The sequence below is a fragment of the Crocodylus siamensis genome, chromosome 1 (assembly GCF_052110815.1).
Source record: "Crocodylus siamensis isolate JL-2025a chromosome 1, ASM5211081v1, whole genome shotgun sequence".
Lineage (NCBI taxonomy): Eukaryota > Metazoa > Chordata > Crocodylia > Crocodylidae > Crocodylus > Crocodylus siamensis.
The window spans coordinates 379,157,595-379,183,015 of NC_143395.1; the positions used below are offsets into that span (position 1 = coordinate 379,157,595).

At 42.7% G+C, this 25,421-nt stretch overlaps 1 protein-coding gene across 1 annotated transcript in view; it reads right to left on the bottom strand.

Annotated features, from left to right (window-relative positions):
- Positions 1–25,421, bottom strand: part of MTUS2 (microtubule associated scaffold protein 2) — a 545,233-nt gene that overhangs the window by 36,182 nt on the left and 483,630 nt on the right. Inside the window, exon 9 of the mRNA XM_090028232.1 lies at positions 11,326–11,392. Within this exon, the coding sequence (XP_089884358.1) occupies positions 11,326–11,392 (67 nt within the window). The remainder of the gene's footprint in view (positions 1–11,325; positions 11,393–25,421) is intronic.

Here is a 25,421-nt window from a genome sequence, read left to right on the forward strand (position 1 = left end):
CCTTTTAGAAGACCCTTACCTATGAACTTTAAAATACCATGGGATTCTTTTGTGTGCAATACCCAAAATTCAACCAAGAAGATAATTCTTTTCTTTCTAGACCTCTTTGGGAAGCTCTGACTATATTAAGTGTTATCAGAGCTAAACTTCTTTCAAATATAATGCAGATTTAACACCTATATAAGTCTCTTGGTGATTCCACATTCATCTGCTTCCCTACTGTGGCATCTTGGCTTTTTAGGTTATGAAATGAATTCCTGGTCATCATTAAATGGAAGGAATTTGACCCAAAAGTATTTGAGGTTCATCTGTAATTGATCTGACAGAAAGGGTGATTTGTGTAGTGACTTAGCAAGGTGTTCTTTTCCTGTGCTGAGGAGAGGTCACCTTTCTTCTCTTGTGCCTCTTTGTAAGGTGCACACACAATGCTTTTGAGGAAATCAGAGGACTGGTTCCTGCTAGAGGAAGTGCTAAATAGCCAGGAGAAACTGGGTGCGTCTGTACATGCAATGGCACAGTTTGTGCTGGGAGTCTATTGCTCCTGGGCTCCATATTTGTACTTGTGCCCAGGACTGCAGCATGTTGAGCTGGGGCCAAGCAGCCCCAGTTGACAGAGGACCCTGGGAATCAGTCCGCCAGCCTGGGGCTGCTCTGACCTGGTTCAACTTGCTGTGGAGGGGCTGACTGGGGCATGAGGGTGCTACAATGTAGAGCTAGCTGGAGTTAATTAGTTTGCTTTAGCCTAATAGCACCGCACGTGTACATGGTGATATTTTTTGTGGAGCTAATTAGTAAATGTCTCATGCAGATGCACCCACAGAATAGAGGACAGGGTGGGACCACTGGATGATTTAGTCTAGGGAGGAGAAGACTAAGGGGAGAGTCAACAACAGCCTCCAAATACAAAAAGCATTGTTACAAAGAGAATGATGATTTTAGTGACAGGATGAGAAGTAATGGGCTTACACTGCAGCAGGGGAGATTTAGATGAGATATTAGGAAGAGTTTTTTTAGTTAGGGTGGCTAAGCACTGTAACTGATGACTTTGGAGAAGTTGTGGAATTTCCTTCATTGGAAGTTAAGTCCAGGATGGATAAATATTTATCACAGATGGTATAGATGGGGATGATCCTGTTCTGAGCAGGGGGAGAGATATGAAGAGATTGTCTATTTCAGCCTTTGGCTTGTAAGTCAAATGTGGCCTGCAGAGCCTTGGAATCTGGCCTGTGGGATTCTCGAAAGGTTTGGAAATTTGGCAGTGGGGGACCAGTGTCACTAATGCTCCTACCCCTCCCCACTACCAAAATCCTAAAACCCATGGGGTGGATCATATCTGGACCATAAGCCTCCCCACACAGAGCCAGGTTAGCTCCAGGCCATGCCCCTTCCCTCTGTGTGGTTGGGTTGAGGCTGTGCCATACACCCTTCCCCTGTAGAGCTAGTCTGTGCTGTTTTCTTCCCCATGCCCCTCCCATCATGGGTCTACACCATGCTTCGTTCCCTCTGGCCAACTAGGTTGGGGCTGGTTGGATCTCTGCACACTGTGAGATTGATTTGGGCCTGGGCCATGCCCCTTCCCTTTGCGGGGATGGGCCAAATCCCTTTCTGTCCTGCCAGCTAGGTTGGGGCCAGGCATGCCCCTTTCCTCCTGTGGGGTTTGACCATGGTCCCTCCTTCCCTCCATGGGGCTGGGTCCCTCATGCCCCCTGCCATGAGGGTGGGTTGGGGCTGGGTCAAGCCCCAGGATCAGGGCCATGCTGCCTCTGCCACGCTCCACATAGCCAGATGCCAGGGTCTCGCTGTCCCTGTCCAGGCCACCAGATTGGGTCCGCTGACTGGATCTGGCCTGCACAGGGACCAGATAACTTTTCAATCAAAGAGTCTGATCAAGCTATTGAAGCAAAGAGCTTGCCCTCCTCCACTGTTCCCCCCTGCCCCCCGCCAATTCCTGTACAAATCAATGAGAGCTGAAGGCTCCCATACCTTCCTAGATCATGTTTCATGTTAATTACAATAATATGACAGCTTGTAGTAATGTATAGCTTGTGAGTGGGGGTAGGTGGAAATGCTTAGATACTTATCAAAATAGAAAACTTTCACATATTTGAACACAAAAGAGTGTACACACATGTATGTGTAGTGCTTGTGTCCAGGTCTCTGGGACAAATCATGTAGTTCTTATTTAACAAGAGGGACTGGCCTGCTGGACAAAAAGGTTGTGCTCCACTAGTCTACCTAATTTCCTATGATTATATATCTGTCTCCCATGGCTAATAGAGCTGGTTGGGTGTGGAGAGCACACACTTGGCACCCAATGAAGAGCTTCTACTCTATGATCTCTGCTGGACCAGTCAGGAGGAGTTCTGGATGAGAATGAATCATGTACACTTCTGTTTTAGCACTGGCCACGGTATTATATGCACAAGCCAGCCCAATATATATTTCATGAAAATGTACAAAGCACAAAATATATAGCACAACAGCATTGGGACAAGATCAGATTGAAGCTATGTTTACTGCTAACCAACAGCAACTTCAGGAATGCCGTAACTAATGCAAAATTTCAAAAACCTCAGCTGCTGTGGAGACTACAGCAGCCACTAATGTGGTAACAAAATATAAACCACATCATACTGAAAGGATTTAACACTGGATTTTTTTCCCTGTGGATGTTTCAGTTGTGGTTCACAGGCTGTATGTGACTTTGATTTAAAGTGACACTTACTGGGATGGCAACCTGCTCTAGGTTAAATCACAGTAGTTGACATCATTGCTCCGCAGATTTCTAGCACCAATCTTATGTTATTTCCCTTTCTGACAGACTTATGGACTATTGTGCACAACAGACAATCAAAGCAGCTTTCAGGCCAATTTCAGAATGTGAGGAAAAGCTAAAGGTCATGGATGGAATGACACTCTTGCACTTTTTGCACCATACTGAATTTAGTAACAAATCTAGACTCACTGGCTGAGTGCATTTTTTATAATCAATGCCTGTCTTCTCGAGGGAATTACTAGACTGGGTCTTGATGACAGTGAACTCTTATACAGTTTATCTATTTCTGATACCAGGGCTGTCCTTACAGTCACTGTTCAGAGATAACAATCCACATATCTTTGTACTATGTGTAGACTCCTCCTCTTTTACTTATGACTGCCATTGTAGATTCACAGAAATCTCACAGGCTTTATTCAGATTCAGCTTTTTTTCCTTTGATGGGAATCTTGTTAAATAAGGACTACATAATTTGTCTCAGAAACTTGGACATAAGTACTACACATACATGTGTGTATACTCTTTTGCATTCAGATAATCTGGTTTTCAGTTCAAAATGTGAATGTTTTCTGTTTTTCTAAGTATCTAGGCATTTCCACCTACCCCCACTCACATGCCATACTTTACTACAAGCTGTCATATTACTGTAATTAACTTGAAACGTGATCTAGGAAGGTACGGGGGCCCTCAACAACCATTGATTTGTACCGGAATTGTGAGGGGGGTGGGAACAGAAGGAGGCACTCATGGTCTGCCATGATCAGGCTCTGTGCTTCAATAGCTTTTCAGTAATGACTGAAAGTGTACTTATTTAAAAATTGAAAAAAATGGGCTTTTTCATTCCACCACTGATGGAGTGGAGCATTGTACAAACACTGGCATTTCTGGCAAAATATATAAGCAAATGATACTTCTTAAGAGAACAAATCAAATCCCCCTGTGTTTATAAAGATGGCTATGTGTGCATTTTCCATGTGTACCAGGAATGAAGAAATACTTCCCTATTTCATTTTACGTTTAGACATAAGAGACCTAAAATGAATGATGCTTTAACAACAGCGGATATTTTTAACAGACAAGAATTCCTTTGAAATCATGATTTTAATAACTCTGGAATTAGGATTAAGTTTTATTCTTTTATTGCTTTGGATTTAGGACTCCTATTGGTATCCATTGTCAAGGTTGACTGAGGCAAAACGGAGCTATGTGCAACAAGCTCAATTAAGCCCTAATGCAGTAATCTTGAAATATAACCTTTTCATAAACATCAAATGCTTTTACTGTACAAGTAGATTCCAGTCCACCCTGTCTGGTCTGGTATTGTTTTATTGGCTTATTCAGATGTTTGTATATGGGAAATCTTTAAAAGATAGTTCTTCTTTATGAGAAATTATGAACCAATGTACAAACTAATTAAGTACCCTGTATTTGTTATTTTTAAGTTATTGAGAGGCATTCCTTTTTACCCCTACAGAAGATATTCAAAATAGTCAATTCTCAGGTATGTTTTCTCAAATTCTTTACTTGTCAATTTACCCTAAGATGGTTTTTCACATGTCAACCCCAACAAAAACATGTCATTCTTTTATTTGCAAAAAAAGGTTGGTAGAATGAGAATTTGTACATCAGGCATACCGATATAATGAAGAAAATAAAAAAACCTTCCCTTTGTACTCACTGGGTGTGTCTACATGAGACACCCACTGAGCAGTTGTTTTTTATTTTCATCATTCATGGTTGCCTGGTGATGCTTACTGCACAGTAGCTCATTACTTGGGCTGTGTGAGGCTTTGGTCCCTGATTCAATCTGGCAAAGAATTGGCCTGATTTAGCAGCTGGATCTCTGAATCCGAATTGAATCAGGAGACCCTTTAATCTCTCTGAATCGAATTGGAGAGATAAGGAAAGATTTGGAGATTCGGACATAGACACAGCTTTAAATGTTTTTCTCTACATACCTTTAGGTAGCAGGGACTCGTGAATGCTGCAATGTTGGGACGCATGGAGTGTCCTAGAGAAGCACAGGAGGCTGCCCAGCGCACTCGGCAGCAGACCCAGAAGTGGATCAGAAGCTCTGGGTTTGCCAGGAAGCGCGCCGGGGGTCCTCCCCCGCACCTCCCCGACTCAGTGACTGGTGCCTCCTAGGTCTGGGGGTGGCACCCGGGGTCCCACCATAGCCAATCACTGAGCCAGGGAGGAATGGGGGGGGCTCCCCAGAGTGTCCCCTGGCAGACCCAGAAGTGGACTGGAAGTACTTCTGGTCCACTTCTGGGTTCGCCACTGAGCATGTGGAGGCCCCCTCCACCCCCCACCTCCTGTGGGAGGCTCCATTCATTCCAGCATCGCAGCAATTATGAGCCATGCCTGGTACCTCAACGTATGTAGAAAACGTTTAAAACTGTGTCTAAGTCCAAATCACTGATTCTCTGAACCAGCATCGAATCTTTGGATTTGGCCAAATTGAATCAGGGACAGTGATCCGAATCTACGAATTGAATCACTGTCCCTGATTTGGGCCAAATCCAAATCTGAACTGAATAGGACCACTTCACACACCCCTACTCATTACTACTGCATAGTAGCTCATTACTACTGAGCAGTAGCGTCACATCATGGTTTGTACCTGGCGATGCTACTGTGTCTAAAGAGAAGCTTGTAAAACTATTTTTTAAGAAATATAAAACTGCTAAAGGAAGCAGGTACAGCAGATTATAAAACAGGATTTCCTGATGCTCTTCAGAACTACAGGAGTTCATCTTCTGTACATATGCACACATACCAAATGAGGCCCCGCTGGTTAGGTTTTTTTTAATATCTTGTCATTGTGCAATATTTTTGTACTGTGGTGTGCAATGAACATGTGCTATTGTGCACATGTTCACTGTCTATGGATGGCTAGAAAATGCCATGCCAAGATTTTAAAAAACATTTCTACAAGTATTTTTAATAAAGAAAAAATGTATGGCTTGAAGGTCTGTGGACGCTCTCAGGTTTCCTCGAGGCTGAACTCAGTGCTGTTGTAAACATGGTATTTTGTAAGAATATAAGAGCAATAATACTACATAGAACCATTTCAATGGAAAGTAGAAGTATGCTCTAGCCAGGACTAAAGCCAATGGAATGGCTCCCTTTTCAATTCAGTGGTCATTGGATCAAACAAGTCTCTGAACTCTTTTAGGATGCTAGTCTTTGTCCCTTCCTGATGTTGATACATGAATGCAGAAGGTTTCTAACATAAAACTAGCACTGAGCACATCTACATGAAATGCTAATGTGCAGTAGCCTAATAATCCTGCGCAGTGGCGTGTCACAGCACAAACTGTGCTAATATGCTACTGCACAGTATTATTAGGCTAATGTGCGGTAGTGTCACCAAAAAGAAATTCGCCAGAGCTACTGTGCTGTAACTCCAGTTACTGCACATTTATTTAGTACTTGATTATACAAGTACTAAATAAATGTGCAGTAACCACTGTGTATTAATGAACACATAGACACACCCATTATGTTGCCAAGGACAAGGAGAGCTCACTATTTGGGCTGTAGGAAAAGCAAATGCTGCTCAGCTTTTTAAACAGCTGCTGCACTGTAACCTGCACACTTGTGGAACTCGCCTGTGTAAAAGGTATGGCCTAGGAAAAGGAGGTGATGTCAGGGTGCTCTTATGTCCTTTTGATTACTGGATGGTCTGTAGGTCCCTTTGGACCTTTAGCATCCAGGTCAGATTAGAGGGGAGCTCAGCGAGTTTTTATTTATAGAGGCTTTGAATTAGTGTCACCTTGGCTAAGTATAGACGGTCAAAAAGCCCGAGGCTGAAAAGATTAAGTCTTTGCAGGTTAGTTTAAGCTGCAAAAAACTGTATCAATAAGCAAATGAACAGACATTCCCTTTTGATTCAGGAAACGCAGCCACATGCCTGCAGTGGTGCAAGCCAGAAGCTGGGGGGTGCTAAAGTACAGCTCTCTGGCACATAGCCAGCAGGGGCTGTGTGTTTTCTTCCTCTTCCTGCTGCCCCTGAGGTCTCTGGGATTTGCAGTTTACAAGCACAGTATCAGGACTCTGCAGGGTTGCTTATCACTTTGTCTTCCTGTTTCCAGGTTCCTCTGGGATTTGTAGTCCACAGTTGCAACCAGCAGTAAGTAAGCATGGAAGGACAGCTATATACTTGGGGGAAGAGGAGTTTAACCTCATCTCCCTGGCCCCTGACCCCAGCCAGGGTTTGCCTGGGGAGGCCAGTGAGTCAGCCCTCACTGCTCCAGCTAGGGAGCAGAAGGGTAGAGCCAGCTCTGCTCTCTGGAGCAGACAGTACAACCCAGGTCTGGAAAGCATGCTGGGATGCTGGAGGACTCTGATTTAACTTGAACCAGGAAGGGGTTTGGGACAGAAATTTCATAAATCGGTTTGACCTAAATCAGTTAAGTCTGATATACTACATTCAATCAGGTTGCATACACCTTGCTGGGCTCATTTGACCCCAGTACTCTTTCCTGCCATGGCAGGGGGTTGGACTCGATGATCTGCTCAGGCCCCTTCCAACCCTAGAAACTATGAAACTAGGTTTATCTTAAACCAGTTTTAGCCATTTGGAAACTGGTTTATGCACACTGAACTTCTGTTCTGTTACAGGTTTAAACCAGTTTCTGATCATTTAAACCAGTTTATGTGTAACTTGTGTCCCTAGTCCTTTGCAATGCCCTCCAGAGTTACCATGCCATGGCTGACAATCTGGCCATGCACTGAATGTTAGTCTTAGAACTACAGTCAGTGGTGAGGAGTCATAAACACATCTACGTTTCTAAGGAGGTATATAGAAACAGTCTCATAATTTTACTCTTTCCCAGCATCCTTTTCCTTTAACAGTCTTCCTTTAAAGTTTCAGGGGTGCAGCAGCAAAGCAATTAAGGCATCCTGTGCTCTGAAGGCCTGAATCCACACCTCAGCCATGACTTATATAAGAGACTGTTCCCAGATGACTCAGCTATGAGAGGCCAACCACACAGCCCCACAGCAGACTCTCAATCTTCCTCTATTATACCATGTTAAAGAACAGGTGGCTCATTCACTCTTCCTCCTACAGGTCCTACCCTGTCCAGTGGAAATGACTGGGTTGTCTCAGAGAAACCTCCCTATCTTTGGTTGAGAAACCTGATGGTTGATAAATGTCCTTGAAAGTTTTACTCTGGACAGACAGCAGACAGCTGAGACCCTTTGTCTTAAGTTTGCTACAATAAGTGAGTCTAGGAACACAGACCATTTCAGATGTCTCATGTTGCTTTAGGCAGAAGACGAGATTAGAGGTGCACCATACAGACAAAAGCTTATGCATCTCTAATGCATAACAACCTGGTAAACCCTGAGAGAGAAACAACCTGGTAAACCCTGCTGTGCATTCTCTGAAGTCAGGCAGGATCAAAGCCAGACTCTTAGCAGTACACAGAACTTTAAAAGAAGAGATGGGTTTTGAAAACAGAACTCTTCAGATGTGCCCTGCCTGGAAAACAAACCTGGTATAGCAATTGCATTGAGAGGTGTGGGGGGGCATAAAGCATAGATGGAAAAAAAACAGAGACAAAAGTGATAGAGTACACGTTGTCTTAGTCCCTGCTGTGGTGTTCATGGGGATGGGGCAGTGAGGTAGCTTCAGTATGAAATTTCATACATCTGCAGGCTTTGGTAATGCAAGCCTCTTTGAAGGGCACAGCAGGGAGCACAAGTTGCTGGGCTTTTATGCAAGCGTGAGGGTGGGTGGAATGTACTGGTAAGGTTAGGCTATGAAGTATAGTGCTCTGCACTGAGTAGAAGTCTCCAGCACTTACCCACCTGTGGGACATGTGATGGGAGACACCTGATCAAGCTAATAGTCACACTTCCCACTTGTAGAGGGTTAATAAATTACTATTATATCCCAAGAGGTGAGAGGTGGTTAACTATGTTAGTCTTAAGTCAGGCAAAAGCCAGGGGAACGTGGCACCTCAGAGACTAGCTGGTTCAGAGAAGTCTGAGCTATCATAGGCTATATAATATGCTATAAAGTGTTGTGTTATACATGGTTGTAAGCCATCATTGTGTACAACCCATTAACTTGTTGAACTCCATCTGGAAAAATTGATTAACTGCTTATTAAACACCTATAGGTGGATGCAAAAAAGGAGTTAGGTGCTTAAGGTGTACTTCAGCTGGAAAATAAGTGCTTACAGCTGAGTTAAGCCACCACTGTCCTGCTGTGAGAGCCTAGACTAGGTTGGTGGTGAGGCTGGTGGAGGATAGGACTAGGCATACCCTGCTCTCTGGAGCCTGCTGACCTGCTCCAAAGCTGGACATTCACCTGGGGCTACTCTGCACTTGTCTCCTGCAGCCAGTCTGAGACCTGCTGGAGACCAACGACAAGAGTTCAAGAACTGCCACCAGGAATGAATCTTGAGAAGGCTCACTGATCAACATCCACTTGTGGAGACAGCCATCAGATCTATGTGGTTCGAGCATGGGCTGGGTGTGCTTAGTCTTGCCTTCCCTGAGACCCAGTGCCAAGTAGTATAGGCAAACTCTTAAGTGTCCTGGTGGGAGTGTAGCTAATCCCCAGTGCCATTTATATGGCTTGTTCAGTGACTCCTTAATGTAAAATGCATAAGCAGTTCCAGGAACCAGGGCAAAATGTTGAAGTCCCCTCCTCACGGAGCAACAGAATCAGGCTGTCTCTTGACTGTCTTCTCTCTGGCCCCAAGAATCTTAAATTTCATTTTGTGCAGCAACTGTTGTTCAGTAAGAGGAGTGGAGGCTGCTTTATCTCACCCAGTGCTTTGGACACTTGTAGATCAGGGAGCTGGGCTTAGACCCTTTCAGGCTGAGGAGGGCCTAGAATTCAGATCTCCCACTTCCAGGATGAGAGCTCTTGGTCACCAAGATAGTATAGGCACCAGGCATCTGCCTGAACCCAAATATTTGACCTTGGCTCCTAGCTCTAGGCTGGTGGCTCTCAATCTTTTTATACTGAAGGCATCCTTTAGATTCAAAGCGTTCCTCAGAAAAAGCCAGCTCTTAATTTTCACTCATGTTTTGACTACAGAAAAATAATACAGCAACTCTTCTGCTGCAAAGAACTCAAAAGACCACAGCAAGGAAAAATATTTTAAACACTATGATTTCCTATCTCATGGTTTATCTTGTGAATCATGTTTGCACACCTAGCAGTGCTAACATCTCATGATATGCTAGAAAGGATCTCAAGGCACCCTAGGATACTGTGGCACCCTGGTTGAGAATTACTGCCCTAGGCAGAGGTTTCAGTGCTGCAAATCTCTCTCACCTGGGCAACTACCTGCAGCCCTGAGATAGGTGCCTGAGCCTGGGGGAGAAGTGGGATTTCAGACCCACACTTCAGTGTTTCCTACTGTCTGAATCAATTCTCCCCTTGCTTAGCCTGTTAAATACTGTGGCCCCCAAACTGAAGTGCCCTTCACTCCTATTTTAAAGTAGATAGAACAGAGATGCCTAATCCCTATGTGTACATTTCATTCCCTTTTGGGCAAGATGCCTAAAAGCTAGGCCAGGGAAAGCATGTACCTATATCCCTTTTTGGATCTGGTTCCTGATAATAATTTATTAACCCTTTACAAACCATTTAAAAATGGAGCATTAACATGATTTGCAACTAATGTTGAAGGCTCTTGGCTGCCTTCTCCCAGTTGCCTACTCCGCTACTTGGCCTTCATCTTTCTATTAGCCAGGAACGATGTGGGTTCATTGTCAGATGACCAGGTTTCCCTCCACTTCTGCCCTGCTCAGTATTTCTGACTTTGTGTTATTAGTCAAATCAGTTCTGGGAAGATTCAGATCCAAGGAACTCAGTCTTGAGCTTGGGTCTTGAGTAGGCCTTGCTTCTCTCTATCTAAGGAATGTTTTTTATGGTCACTACCTTTCCTATAAGCTTTCCAAATGTAAAGAGAAATGAACACATGCTCATCATGTTTACAGAACAGACAGAATGAGTAGAAGAAGTGGATTTAACTCTCAAGGATGGAAAGCTTATGGAGATATTTTGAATATTTTACTAAGTGATCCTTTTTACAAAACAGTGACTGGTTTTTGACCTTGGTGCTTTCTACTTTGTGACTGGGCTGCAGTACACATACACTTAGACAAACAAGGTGAGGAATTCCAAGCTCATGGTACACTGTAGCATCTGCTGACTTCCCACTTTTCATCAAAGTATGCATGACCTGAGCCTCCTCCTCAGCAGGGGGTGGCAAGTGGAGACTCTATTTGAGAACAGATGTTACAAATTTATGGATCACTGTCTGTGTATAGTAAAGATAATGCATGATTAGCTCCACTGGGTACAGTTATGGACCTGTCTCCACAACAACAGAGAGGTAAAATTATTATTCCCTGCAAGGCCACAAAAACCCACTACAGGGCACTTTTCATTCTGCTTTATTACATCTGTGTAGGTTCCCTAGTTTCATGTTGCTAGGGGTAACTGCTTTTATTACACATTTATATGAACTGATAAAGTACATTTTTAAACTGCTTGGGTTTGATGCCCTACTTACCCACTTCATCCCTGATGTTTGCAAGCTCAATTGACAGCTCCTTTTCTTTCACAAGGGCACTTTCATTCTGTTAAAACAAAGGAAAAGAAAATATATGTATTGTGCCTAGGCTTATCCCAGATAAGCACTTTCACACGTTCATTTACTAAACCAAATTAGGTAAATTTTTCAGGTCTACTTTTTGTAATTATAATGAACTATTTTTTTTTTAAACCGGGCAGGCAATATTGACCCATGTTTCAGAGGGAAGCATGGAATAGAGCAGTGTAAGTACTTGCTTATAGATAGATATCTGTATTTATACTGTATTTTCTCATATACAGCACACATCTTTTCCCCCCAGATCTGGCCCTCAAAATTGGGTTGTATGTATTAAGTGGGGAAGCTCAGTTTTTGCTCAGGATAGAAGCACCCTGCGTTGATTCCTCCTCTACAGTGCAGCAGTTGTGGCACTGCTATTAAGGCAGCTGAGAGAGTCAACTTACTTAATGGCTCAGTCTTTTCACTACAGAGACACACTTCATAGCACTTCTCCTTTTTAATGGTTTTGATGTTTCACTAATCAAGCTAACCTTTTCTGGCAATTTTGCTGTTTGCTAGCTGCTCATGATCTGCTCTGAAGATTCTTTACTTCTTTTCAAAATCACAGATCTACCCATGCAGACCAGCTGAATAGTAGGCTTTATCCCTGTTCGATGCAGCCATAACTCTGGGAAAAAAATCTTTTTCCTCTTTCTGTCTTCTAAAAACAAAGTACTTATTACATTCTGAGGTGTATTGTATGCAAGGAAATACAGTATTTTTTATGTAGGTCTATGTACCTTTTTGCATGGACAGCATATAAAAAACAGTGCCATTAATTATATTAACATACACACAATATCTGTGCATCTTCATATCCAAATAGTTATAATATAATATAATATATACACAGCACACATGTATACAAATATGATTGTGTATATTAATATATTTATACCATTTTGAATATAGTATGCATTAGTACATGCACATACAGTAATCCTCTGACCTTCATGTCTGTATTTTTAGCTCTGTGTATGATATTTTGATTTGTCCATGGGATACCAGACCTCCGTTCACAAAAAAAGGAACTCCAGAACTCGTTGACATTTAATAATTAAGACAGATATTTTGGACAGAGAACATAAAACATATTTATGTCGGCAGTACTAAGTTGTCACTGCTTAAATGTGAGGATTTTCGTGGCAGATGCTTCATAAATCCTGTATGAAAGCTGCAAGCAAACCCCAGGAGTGTGATTTAGTACCATAGTATGAGAAGAAAGCCACTTTCAAATTGGAATGTATCCTGTGCCATGTTAGGGAGGAAACAAAGGAATATATCCTGCTGAGCAGGTTACCAGTGATTAGGAAAATGAGATCAGAGGACTAGAAACATGCCCCAGGTTAGGAAATACCCAGAATCTTTAAAGGACAGTATAGAAAATTAATGTCCAAGACAAAAATCAATGTGGGAGCAAATTCAGTGAAAAGAAGTCAGAAAGTGAACTGGGTAGCAATAAGCAGGGTTAATGGCAATCCAGGGCACTTTAAGCACTGGATTTGTGGTGGCCACAAATGACACATGGCAGAAAGCTCAGGGATATACAGTCTATTCTTTACTTCCCTGCAGCCCATTAACAGCTAATTTATCAAAACTGCTAACAGATCTATATGAAATATTCATAAAAATGATAGAGATCAAGAACAGAGTGAAAAGTGACACGACTCTCCACCCCTTGCTGTTCTTCAGCCTGTAGGGAGTGCCACCCCTCTGCTTGTATATGCTCTGCTTCCAACATTGCCTCTGTTATGGACATGTCTCAGTGCCAACTCTAATACCTGCTGCTTGTCTTTATACCATGACCCCATTCAAATGGCCTTACCTTTATGTTGCATTGTAACAGCCATTTTGAGAAAAAAAAAAGTATGGGATTAATGCTGCTTCAAGACCATTTTTAGAGTAGAAAAATGATAAAGCAAGTCTTCTATTGCAAAGAATTCAGAAATACAACAGGTCAGAACATCTCTGATGTTATGGATTCCTATCTGAAATCTCTGGCCACATTCAGACATGCATGGACGTTTGGTTCCCCAGGGACAACTAGTGCTGGCACACCTTGTGATGTCACTAGTTGTCTCTGGCAAATGCCCATGCCATGTGCACTCTGGCATGTGGCAAGTTGCCCCGGGTGGGGCAGGGGAGGCCGGGGCCAGCATTAGGCTGGCACCAGCAGCCTTACCTGACATCCTGGGGGACTCGTGGGGCTGCAACAGCGGCGATCCTGCCATGCAGAGCCTGGCTGGCAGCAGAGTGTGGCTCTGACCAGTCAGGCCCTGGTTTTGAGCAGAGTGGGCTGTCCCTGCATGCACTGCACTGCTTTTTTTTTCAGTGGGTTTTTCTGACTCCTGGATATCCATTAATTGCTGCTCCCCTGACGCCAGATTTCTGGACCTGTTGGGAGCCCCATGGGCTGGAGAACATGGCCCTACATGCTAGATCAGGCATGCAGGGCCAAACAGAGGTGGCATGGGGCTGATCTAGACACATGGGTGTGGACTATGCAGGGCTAATTTGGGCATGCAGAACCAATGCTGTGCAGATCCAGGCACATGGGGCAGGAGCTGTGCATGTTTGATTTGTGCATGTGGGGCTGGAATTGTGTAGGGATGATTTGGGCAGGGCAAAGGAAGCATGGAGCCCAGTCTGGGCATGAAAGGGCCAGCCAAGGTGATGCAGGGCCTAATCTGGCCACCATGTGGAGTGGAGGTATGTAGGGCCCAATCCAATAGCATGAGTCCAGGGCATAGCAGGGCCTGATTCTGGCGTGTGGGCATGATCCTGTTTGGGCGGATCAGCCCCATGCCACTCATTTGGACTGTGGCACCAAAAGGCTGAGCACCACTGACTTTAAACTCTTAGCTGAAATGACAAGGGATATCACAAAATATCCAACACAAATAGCAGCAGGAATTGGAAGGCCTGTTTTATTATTTATAGTATTACAATATTACCAATCCATGGTCCCCTCCACATGTGCATGACAGGAGGTGTGACTGTGAGATCATGCATTAGATCTCATCACACCTTATTACAGAGGTTAGCTGCAGGATGATTCTCTCTGCCCTGTGGGTGCGGAAAACCCCTAGGACCAGAGGGTCACTACAGGGTGATCTACCTCAATCTCCAGGGCCTAGGGGTTTTAAGCTCGACATGGTGAACTTCTGTGGCTGGGAACCCAATCAACTAAAGGGGCTCCCAGCCACAGGGGAGACCCTGCTACACATGCAAATTATAGCTTGATAGCAACCAGCTATAAAGTTATTATACATTTTTGAAGTCTAACTTTATAGGTGGTTGGAGCTTCTTATTAGGGCTGTGCGAAATTTTGCTGGCTGTTTCGTTTCGACACTGTTTCGATTTATTTTGCGCTCAAAACAGAGAAATCAAAATGAAACAAAGGGCTTTGAAACGGCCTTGAAACAAAACGAGGGCAGTCGAAACATTTAGAAAGTTTCAAAACATTTTGAGTTTTGAAGCTGAAGCTGGGCTTGGCTGAAGGGAAACAGAAAGTAAGGAGAGGGAGGGGGAAGAGTGGGGAACGACACAGGGAGGGCGTGCCTCCATGTGCTGGAGAAGAAGCTCCTGCAGGAGAGGAAAGAAAGGCTCTCTCACAGTGTGGTTGCCTGAGATGCTGCTGGTACTATTGTGCTGCTCCTCACTAAGTTGTTATTTTACCTGTTGTACCACATCTATCCAGGATTATCTTAGAGAGGGATCCACCATTTTTACAATGCTCTATGTGCCTTGACCATCTGTTCAGTTATAACTGTAGTGTGCTTTGTATGTGCTTACCATGCAATAAGTATAACTTTTGTACTTGGCCCTAATAATTACAGGTGTAAAGAAACAATATTTTATAATTATGTTTACCTTTTTTGTTCTGTTTTTTAATATAAAGTGTATGATATAGCAAATTCATGCACATGCACATGTCAATAAAGTTATATTTGTTTTTGTTTTGATCTTAAATGGAATAATATAGCGTTAGGCCCTTAGCATATTAGTAAGGCTTCTAGTTTCTTTTTATCTGGAGAAAAATGTATGTTGTGTTATATGTGATGATGCACCACATCATCTACATCCCTCTTCTCAAAATCCTAGATCTGTCCCTGGAAGTCAGACTGTTGTCATTGTACTTCTATGAAAAAATGGGAAAGCATATAAAAAATTAGCACATCCTTGTTAGAAATATTATTAGAAATGCATAATGAATAGAGTGTTGTTAGAACTGCACAGTTTGCATCTCGTACCTGATAAGCAGAAACACTACCAAGGACATTTTGTGCTAAGAATCACTCCCTTTTCTTCTCTCCCCTTGACTATTCACATGCAGATTACAGAAGCTGGAATTCAACTGACTGTGTCCTTGAAAGGGGGGTGGATTTCAACTCTTGGTGACCTAGAGAGCTTTCTGAGCGTGCGTAATTAGCTGATGCATATATGCCTATCCGCCCCGCATACTTAAGTAGTTAATTATAATATACATGCGACGAATGAAGTGATGTGATCACATATGTGTTTGTATGAACCGGAAATGAGCTGTAAGAGTTCCTGTTTCTGCACACGTGCCCAGGAGGGAGACCATATAGTACCTGCTGCAGATTTCCTCAGGGGGCGGAGCTATTTGAGATTTTCTGTCTCTGCTCTGACCCTATTTGCAAATACACCTTTTGTACTGCTAATAGTGTGTGCCTGAGAATTATTTGCGAGCCTCCAAAAGAAACGAACCGCTTTTTGCATCATCCTTACAAAAACACTTTGCTAAAATGTTGAGCCTCAGCTAGCTCATCCCATAACAAACCTGATATGAATAATCTTATAAGCTGCTTTTACATGGTAAGTTTTAGGTTATCGTGGAGAATGCTTACGTGAATTTTGTAGATACTGGATACACCGATTACTCTCTGGAAAGTATGCAGCATTCTGAATTTGTTATGTTTTCAGTGTACAGAGGACACACAATCAGAAATTGGGTCCAGCTAGATAAGAACCACAATGCTATATTTCAGTATTTCCCCACCTGGCTGAGGGCTGGGTGAGAGCTGCCCCAAGTAGGACAGCTCTTGGCCAGCCCCTGGCTGCTGGGGGATTTCTCTGCCCAGGCAGCGGCTAGCTGGGAGCTGCCCCAGAAGCAGGATAGCTCCTCAACAGCCTCCAGCTGGAAAGGAAAGCAGAAAGCTTCCGAGGCCCAGCACTGCTCAGCTCCCCGCTTCTGGGAGCAGCGGAGAGCTGAGCAATGCCTGGACTGGAGCAGTTCCCTACCCCCTGTGGCCCACTGGGGTATTAGGAACAAATTCCCAGTCAACATCTACAGATGTGCTTCTGCACAGTACCTACTAGGCAGTTAGTTTACTACGCACATGTGTAGACAGTGATGTTTTACTGTGCAGTAGATTAGTCTACTGCACAGTAAAGTGCCTCATGTAGACACACCTGCTGTGACTGCTGTCAGGGATGGCCTGACCTTTTTTTTTTTGTTATGGTCAAAGATTTCCAACTGTCCCTCCTAGCCCTCATGTTGACATTTGCTGGGATATGCAAATTTAATTCAATGTCAACTTTTAAATTAACCCCTCTTAGAGTAAGTTGTTTTGTTTCTTTAAACAGTACCCCATATGTTCAAATTTCTAATTCTTTTCAAGTGTCTTTAAGAAAAAAGACTTTGATTTTATAACCTATAATTGATGGTTTCAGAGGTCTATCCTTGGTTTGTGCTGGAGTTGATAGGTATGGTAGAGTTGATAGGTATGGTATTGGCTAATCTTCATGTCAACCTCAGGATATTCTGGATGTGCAGTGAACTTTCAAATCCCTGACATGTTCTATTATTTTAAGTTGATTTATCCGTGTTACATTATATGTTTGGACTGCAGAGATTCCTGAGACCAATGTAAATGCTACACTAACATGAAATGAAAAAGCCTCCTCTCATTATCATCAACATGATTCTGCACATAACCAGCACTTCCAGCCATAAAGCTAGTGACTTGGGAATCCAAGCACCTACTGAACAAAACAGTCCTGCAAATCAGAACAGCCTCTGATGAGACCAGGTAGTGCTATCAAATCCAGTTCTGAAGTTTACATTGGTCTGGCATCCAAAACATCACCATGATTATGACATTCCCAAATACAAAAGACTACCAATTTAAGCCATCCGTTAGTCTTTATATTAAGATGACAAACAGACTCAGGACACAGGCAGAAGTGCAGCTGCCTGGTTTAACTTATGGCACTTCGCAAAAAGCGCCATGAGTTAGACTGATGCTCCTGACCCAACAGACGATAGCTTTTGGGTCGGGGAGGGGTGGGGTCAAGCTCCAATTTGGAGCTGATCCAGATAGAGAGGCTGCACCTCTGCAGCCTCTTCCCCTAATCCCCTCTCCCCCCCATCCTCTGGTTGTGTCTCAGGATGGAAGGGAGAGAAGGAGACAGGGGAGGGAGGTCCATTTTGGGGTCTTGTCATCCTGTGCTGTAGTGTGGTGGGGAGGTGGATTGGAGCCCACCATCTCAGGGGGGCTCCCATCCAGCTGCCCCATGCTCCTTTGCCAGCTGGGCAACCCCCAAAACAAGCTCCCTTCCCCTGCTCCCATTCTGAAAATAGCACCAAGAGCAGGGCTAGGCACCTACATCTGAACCCTCATGTAATGAGGTTTCAGACAGTCACAGGATCAGGCCCTTTTAAAGCAGTCTGCAGTTGTGCACCTGTGTTAAGTCATGGCTGTACAGCACTTTTAGGGGCCAAAATGTGCAAAAATTGTCACTTCTATCTGTACCCTAACAGTCTTGATGCTCTGTGATTAGAGGACTATGTACTCAAGAATGCATAGCCTTTTCTTCTCTAGGTAACTTCAGTAAAAGCTGTGTTATCCAGCACTTTATTAACCAGCATGCTGATTGAAACAGCAAAAGCGAAACTGGAAGTCCCACCGTGACACTTCCAGTTTCACCGAGTCCCACTTCACTGACTTTGCACCATGATCTGGGGCAATGCAACCTGCTCAGGGCCCCGCTCCCTGTCCCCCAGCACACTGACACCAGGGAGCGAAAGCCCTGGCGCACCAGATGCAGCAGCCCGAATAGACAAAGACACCACTCAGGTAACCAGCATATTTGATTAACCAGCACTCCCCATTCCCCACAGATGCCAGATAACACCACTTTTACTGTAGTTTGAATCCTAACCCAGTTAACAGTGACCCAGGGGCAAATTCACTTCTGCTATAAAAAGACAAAATGAAGTTTAGAAAACATCTAACAGTGCTAGAACTTTTCCCATTAAATCAAGTATGTTCAATTGGCCATCCATGGACCACATCAGACCCATGAGGGCTTAACTTGTGGTCTGCAGGCTCCTGTCTGGCTACTTCTCCCCACATTGCTCCTGCTGCTTTAGTAGCTACGGCCTGTTGCACAAGGCAGCATGGCAGAAAGGGGTCTGGTGAGCAAGTTGCCTGCATGGCAGGGACATGAGAAACTCAACCTTCTCATACAGGGAGGGGACTGCCTTAGCCACATGGTGTGTGGCCCAGGGCCTGTGACTGATGTGATGTGCAGCTCCCAGCCACTCAGAAGTTGGACAACCCTGAACTAAAGACAGCTGACATTTTGAGAAGGGCTGTGTGAATCATTAATACTTCGCTTTGGGAGCTCAACTGATAGAACATTATTTTGGTTCAATCTAAATTATTTTTTTTCTGTTGAAGTGAAAAAACCCAGGAAATTTTTACCTCTGGTTGGACAAATGTTTCAAGTTCATTTCAGGCACTTTTTTAAGATGAAGATTGATGACTTAAATACAATTCACAAGGCCAAAGAGGGGGGTTCTGAAGCAACGTATCCCAGGAAAACATGCTCATTATCATGCTGTTGAGTCATTTTCATGTGCTTACCTAATGGCTCAATGAATATTTACAAATTTTATATATTGTGGAATTGCTGTAATGGGAGAATCTGAGAGAATTTTGCCCCTTCGGCAGCTTCCTAGAATAGCCGATAGCACAATGCTTAGGACACTTGTTCATGATGTAGGTTCAAATCCCTACAGCCAAAGGTGGGAACTGAATCCCAGTCTCTTACATCTTGCACAAAAGGAATCCACCATACCCACCTCTCCCTTATTGGTTCAGGCTGTGAAGCAGACTCCCCAGTTTTTTTTCAGAATTAATTCTTTGGTAGCAGTAACTAGATTTTCAAGAAATAAACAATTTGCTGGAAAAATGAGTCTGTGTATGCATTCCTAAAGCAACCAGACCACAGGATTACCTCTGGACAGATTCTGAGTGCATTTATACTGGTATAAACTTCGAGTAAATTCAGTGAAATAATTTTTAAAAAATGGAACAATGGAAAAAAAATCCCTGATTCATCCACCTAAAGAATAGTATCTGTAATAGAGATATTATGAGAAAAAAATCTATGACATGGACAAAGCCTGGGCATGAGAACAAAATGAAAGAAGTCCAAGGCAAAGATGACAGGCCTGAGGACAGACAGGATGGTGGGGTTGTCTACACAGATTAAGGAAAAAGCTGACAGGGAGGACTTGGGGAGGGGAAATTTAATGTCTATTTTAGCCAAGTTATGCTTTGCTGATAGACAGATATGCACAAGAAGGCAGCAAAAGATGAACAAAAGGAGAGGTAGAGCTAGAGCTAGGATTTCCTCTTCTCAGAGGATGTCAAAGCACTTCAGAAACACCAACTGATTCAGCTTCATAGTGCCTTTCTAAGGTAGATAAATGGCATGATGTCCCCTTCACAGAGGGGTGAAATAAGACAGGACTACAGAATTGCTTAGTGTAGTATGAGAAGTCAGTAAGCATTGAGAAGAGAATACAGGTGTCCTGACACCCAGTCCTGTTCTCTCCTCCAAAGATCCTACTCCCTTCCTCCATAGTAAGAAGCACATTTAAAACACGTTACATTCGAAGTACTTGATATACATACAGTATCACCTTGAACATTTCTCACTTTTGAACAGTATGAACTATCAATATGTACCACACAGATGCTCAATATGGTTTGCAGTTATTACCGTTATTTCTGAATAATCTTTCTATATCTGTAGCTCGGAAAACAATTCAGATTGTTTTCATCTGGAAATGGTGCTTAGTCACTGTAGTGCTTGATTCAAAGTCAGTTGGGGCAGGGCCTTATACTAGGGTTGGAAGGAAAAAGCATATACACCCCCAACTCTCTCATAGCAATAAATATTTCAGCAGATACTGGTAGAAGCAATAACTAAATCCCACTATAAGTTATCTTCTACTCTTTTCCTTTCCCAAAGGGGTACCTTTAAAAGTATCCTTTAAATTGTACTATATAGAAAGCAACCCTCCCCCCATAACCTTCTTTAGGTTAAAGTTTACAAGCAGAACTGATCAGCATGATGTTCCCCAGTGACTATATTTTAATGAGTCTTATATTAAGCCATACATTTTCCTTAACCTGGCTGGCAACATACCTCAAACTATATTTGCACATATTATTAGATAAATGGGAGAAAGTCAGCTTTTCATTAGACCTAATATATGGATCTTTAAAAAATCCTGGGTCTAATGAAATATACTGCACCAGGAAGTGTTTCTGCCAAGCTATTTTCAATTAAGCAAATTAAAAGCACATGCACATTCTCCCTCTGTTCTGATTTTTCTGCTCAAACATCTAGGCAGGTCTCCAAAAGAATAGTATGAGAAGCTGTGTGGTAGAACTGTCACACACATTTCCTTCTGCATGCTATCCTCTAGCTACCTGTAGCTGTGATCTTTATCTTTGTATTGACATTTGTTAAGCAATTCATTTCAGTGTTCACAGTTTTGCTGGTTCCCCTGATACAGGAAAACTTGTAGTTTGGCGTGTTTCTTTTCTGATAGATCAAAATTGTACAATGCCACAAAGGAAGAATAAAACAGTGACATCTTAGGCCAGCAAAAGCATGAATAATCTTTCTGCAAATGAAAAGCTAACTTGAAAACTCCACGCAGGGATCCTCCATAACTTGTGCTCAGCTGGTTTATTAAAAATGTATGAAAATCATAACAACAAATTAAACCGATTGTGACTAGAAAACATGTTACTGCCACCTTATTGTTTCATGAAAATCCAATTGTTTCATGAAAATGGTACATTTTGACTGCAGGATAAAATTATGTAAGGCACTGCAGTGAATGTGAAACCTATGGTTATATTTGAGACGAGTGAATGAAAAGTCAGCACATTATACAGAAGATGTACATCACTCCCCTTTCAGCCATCCCAGGCTGCACGCACGTTACCTACATTAGCTAACGGAAAAAGCACAGATTTAATCAGCTTAAAAGCTAGCATTCTGCCCTTTCACTGAAGGAGAAAAAGGAAGAGGCAAAGTACCGTCTTGTCCAGGCACTGAAGGCAGTAATAAAGCTTGCAGCAGCACTGGCCCATGTTAGCAGGCTGGCTGAAAAGGAAACAGCTTCATTCAGAGCGTCGGAGTGGAATTCCTAAGCAGCAGCAATGTCACAAAAAGGCATGTGCTGCTGAAGGCTGTCACAACTTGCATGTGGTCCCATCAGCTACCTTATTTCTCTCAGTAACTTCAGGAATCCAGAAGGAGGTGTAGGAAGAGGAGGAGCAAGGAAAGAGTGAGCAGCATGAGAGAATCCTGCTGAAGAAGGGAGGGTCACTTTGCCTCTGGAAGCCGCTGAGTGAGGCAGATCAATAGACGCATAATAACAGAGCAGTTACCAATTTCATCACCCTCTAAGGACAGCCAGACTCTCCTCCCTACAAACAAATGGTCACCGCTTGCCCTGCTCAAGTCGCTTCAGCATTCTGATCTGATTCATCTGAAACGTATTTGCAAAAAAGCAGAGTATTGCCCACAACGTGAGTCCATGAGTACACACAAGCAAAGCAAACACAGAAAGATTTTGAAACTTAGTACAGTAGGAAAAAATACAGTGAAATCTAGCTGTGTATCTGTGCTTCTATAAAATCTGTATCTATAAAAGATGGGTCTTTATCATTCTGGTCTCTACAGTAAAAGCTATTTATAACAATGACAATAGTATTTTGCAAGCAACCGTATGCCTTTCATGCAATATCTAGAAGTGCTTTATATATATACCATCAGTATTTCTCACAGCTGATTGCAAGCAAGTACTATTTTCCTGTCTTTCTGGATGGATAAACTGAAGCACAGAATGACACACTGACAGCAAGTCCACAGCAGAGACAAGAGCAGCTGCTTTTCTTATCCAGGCATCCTGGTTTTCTCTGATTGAAAAAAAAAATCCACAATTTTTGGTTAAAAAAAGTAACCCCAAATCCACATTTTTCCGTAATTAAAATGAAACACCACTATATATAGATCTGTATATTAGTGGCGTTTCATTTAAATCATGGAAATATATGGATTTGGGGTTACTTTTTTTTAACTGAAGATTAGGGATTTTTTTAAATTAGAGAAAACCAGGATCCCTGCATTATGACCAATGTAGGTGACATGCTTAGTGGGACCACTGAAGGCAGGCATTTACATCCACTAGGCTACTATATAACATGGAAGTACTGCCATTTCCTCATCAAGGTGTGCTTTTATAGAAAATGTTGGTGACAGCTACATTTTGTGAAGAGCCTGACTCTGCCAGGATGTGTTGGGTTTGGGCTAAGCACACCTACTGGACTGGGACCCTCAGGGGACTTGGAGGAACACCTCATTTCTGGACCTCTCAGGGTGAGTTGGGAGCTGAGCAGCTCAGCCCTCTCAAGTCTTGGCCAGTTCTGAGCATGTGCCAACACACAATTCTCAGCACCTCAGGGATTTTAAAGCCAAAGTATGGCACCCATGGACTTCAGCTGCCTCCACGATTATTTGGCATGATTGCAGATTTGGATGGAACTAGGCTGTTCTCAGTGGTGGCAGATGACAGAACATGGAGCATGCTCTAAAGTTGCAGCAAGGGAAGCTTACATTAGATATTAGGAAAAACTCTCTCACAATGAGGGTAGTAAAGCACTGGAACAGGTTACCCAGGGAGGTGGTGGAATCTCCATCCTTGGAGGTTTCTAAGATCTAGCTAGACAAAGCCTTGGCTGGGATGATGTAGTTGGGAATGGTCCTGCTTTGACCAGGGGGTTGGACTTCGCTAAGTGACCTCCTGAGGTCCCTTCCAACCCTACTCTTCTATGCTTCTATGCAGGCACCTAAATTCTGCATAAGTCTCTTACTGGATCTGGCTCTCTGTCCTGGCCTAAGACTGCAATCCATAAGAATACTAGTATAATTAAACCTGTATTTATACAAGGCTTTGCATTCTACATCATCGGCATAGGTGCAGAAATGTTTAGGGTTGTTGGTTGTAGCTGTGTTGATCTAAGGACATAGGCAGACAAGGTTCTTTGGGTAGATGTGATATCTTTCATTAGACCAACTAAATAGTTGGAAAAATTGTTCTTTGAAAATTTTTGGCACAAATGCCCTTCTTTAGGCATAGGGATGCCTAGAGAAGGGTATTTGTGACTGAAAGCTTGCAAAGAATAATTTTTCCAACTATTCAGTTGGTTTAATAAATGATATCATATTTACCCAAAGAACCTTGTCTGCCAGAAATTTTTAGTGATTTATCAGTTTTCAAATGGTAAGAAGAGTGAAAGTAGGGCAAGGCTCTTCAGAGAAAATAAATACAAATAATACTCCTTTTTAATTTGAGAGATATATAATGCTGAAAAAAGACAAAGAGAGTTTGTTGGTTAATTCCCCAAGGATATATTAGTGCTGTGAATGCTGAAGCAGGAAAAATAGGTAAGTGTAATTTTTCCAAAAGCTTAGTCCAAATCAAACATACAAAAAGCCCACACGTCTCAATTAACTCAGAACAACCCTTGTTTTGGAGACAGCTATACCAGCATCATGCTACCATAGAGCAATTCTGAGCATCTCCATATGGGCATGACTTTTTTTTGTTAGTATGTGAAGTGTTGGTGTGGATTTAGTGTGAAGTAGTTAAGATAAAACAAAAAACTAACAGAGGCTCCTTGCCTAAACCTGGAGCCAAATCAACTTTAAACCTGCAGATCCCAGGTCCACAAAAGCTTTAATTTCTGGAACCAGGAGGTGCAGAGATTCACAGTCAGGACTGGGAGGAAACTATCATATTATCAGCAATGGAGGCTTTGAAAAAAAATGATTCTATTCAGTGGCCCTAAGCTCTACAAATCCTATTCAAGGAGTGTCCACATAGCACTGGGAAATTATTTAGCTGCTGGCTATTAAGGAGTAACAATGTTAGGATTAAAAGGAGATTTTGGGCTCAGTGGGTGGTTTTAGACTCCATCACATGGCTTACTGTCTGCAATTCAAGTATTAGGTTGTTAGTCCTCTCTGGCTTTGGGTACTAGAATGAGTGGAAACAGTTAACTGATCTCAATTTTAGAGGGAAAAAAAATTCCACAGTAATTAAAGTGCCTGGCTTGGCCACTGGAATGATGATCTTTGTATCATTCTGACAGTCAGAATAAGAAGAAAGTATCAGTTCTTCTTTCTCTGTGCTTTCAAAGTGAAGCAGGAAAAACTTTCTAGTCACTCCAGTTTGTTGATATACCATATTTTATCATATACAAAATGTCCCTGAATAAGATACACACCATTTTTGACTGGCAAAATGAAGAAAAAAAGACCTTTCCTTGAAAATGCTAGTTAGTATCAGTGGTCACATCTACAAGTTCATTAATGTGCAGTGGTTATTCCGCATTTAACGTAGTAATTTTATAATCAAGTACTAAACAAATGCCGACGAACACCTTTTTAAAGACTCTACTGTGCAATAGCCTTGTAATACTGTGCAGTAGTGTATTAGCACTGTTTGTGCTGTGACAAGGTACTGCACAGTCTTATTAGGCTACTGCACAGTTAGTGTTTGGTGCAGACGTGCCCAGTAAGTATCTGACTGGGAGCAGCTAAGGAGCTCAAAATGCACATTTTACAGCACTGTAATTTAGAACACTTTTTATAGCATTATAAAGTTACATAGT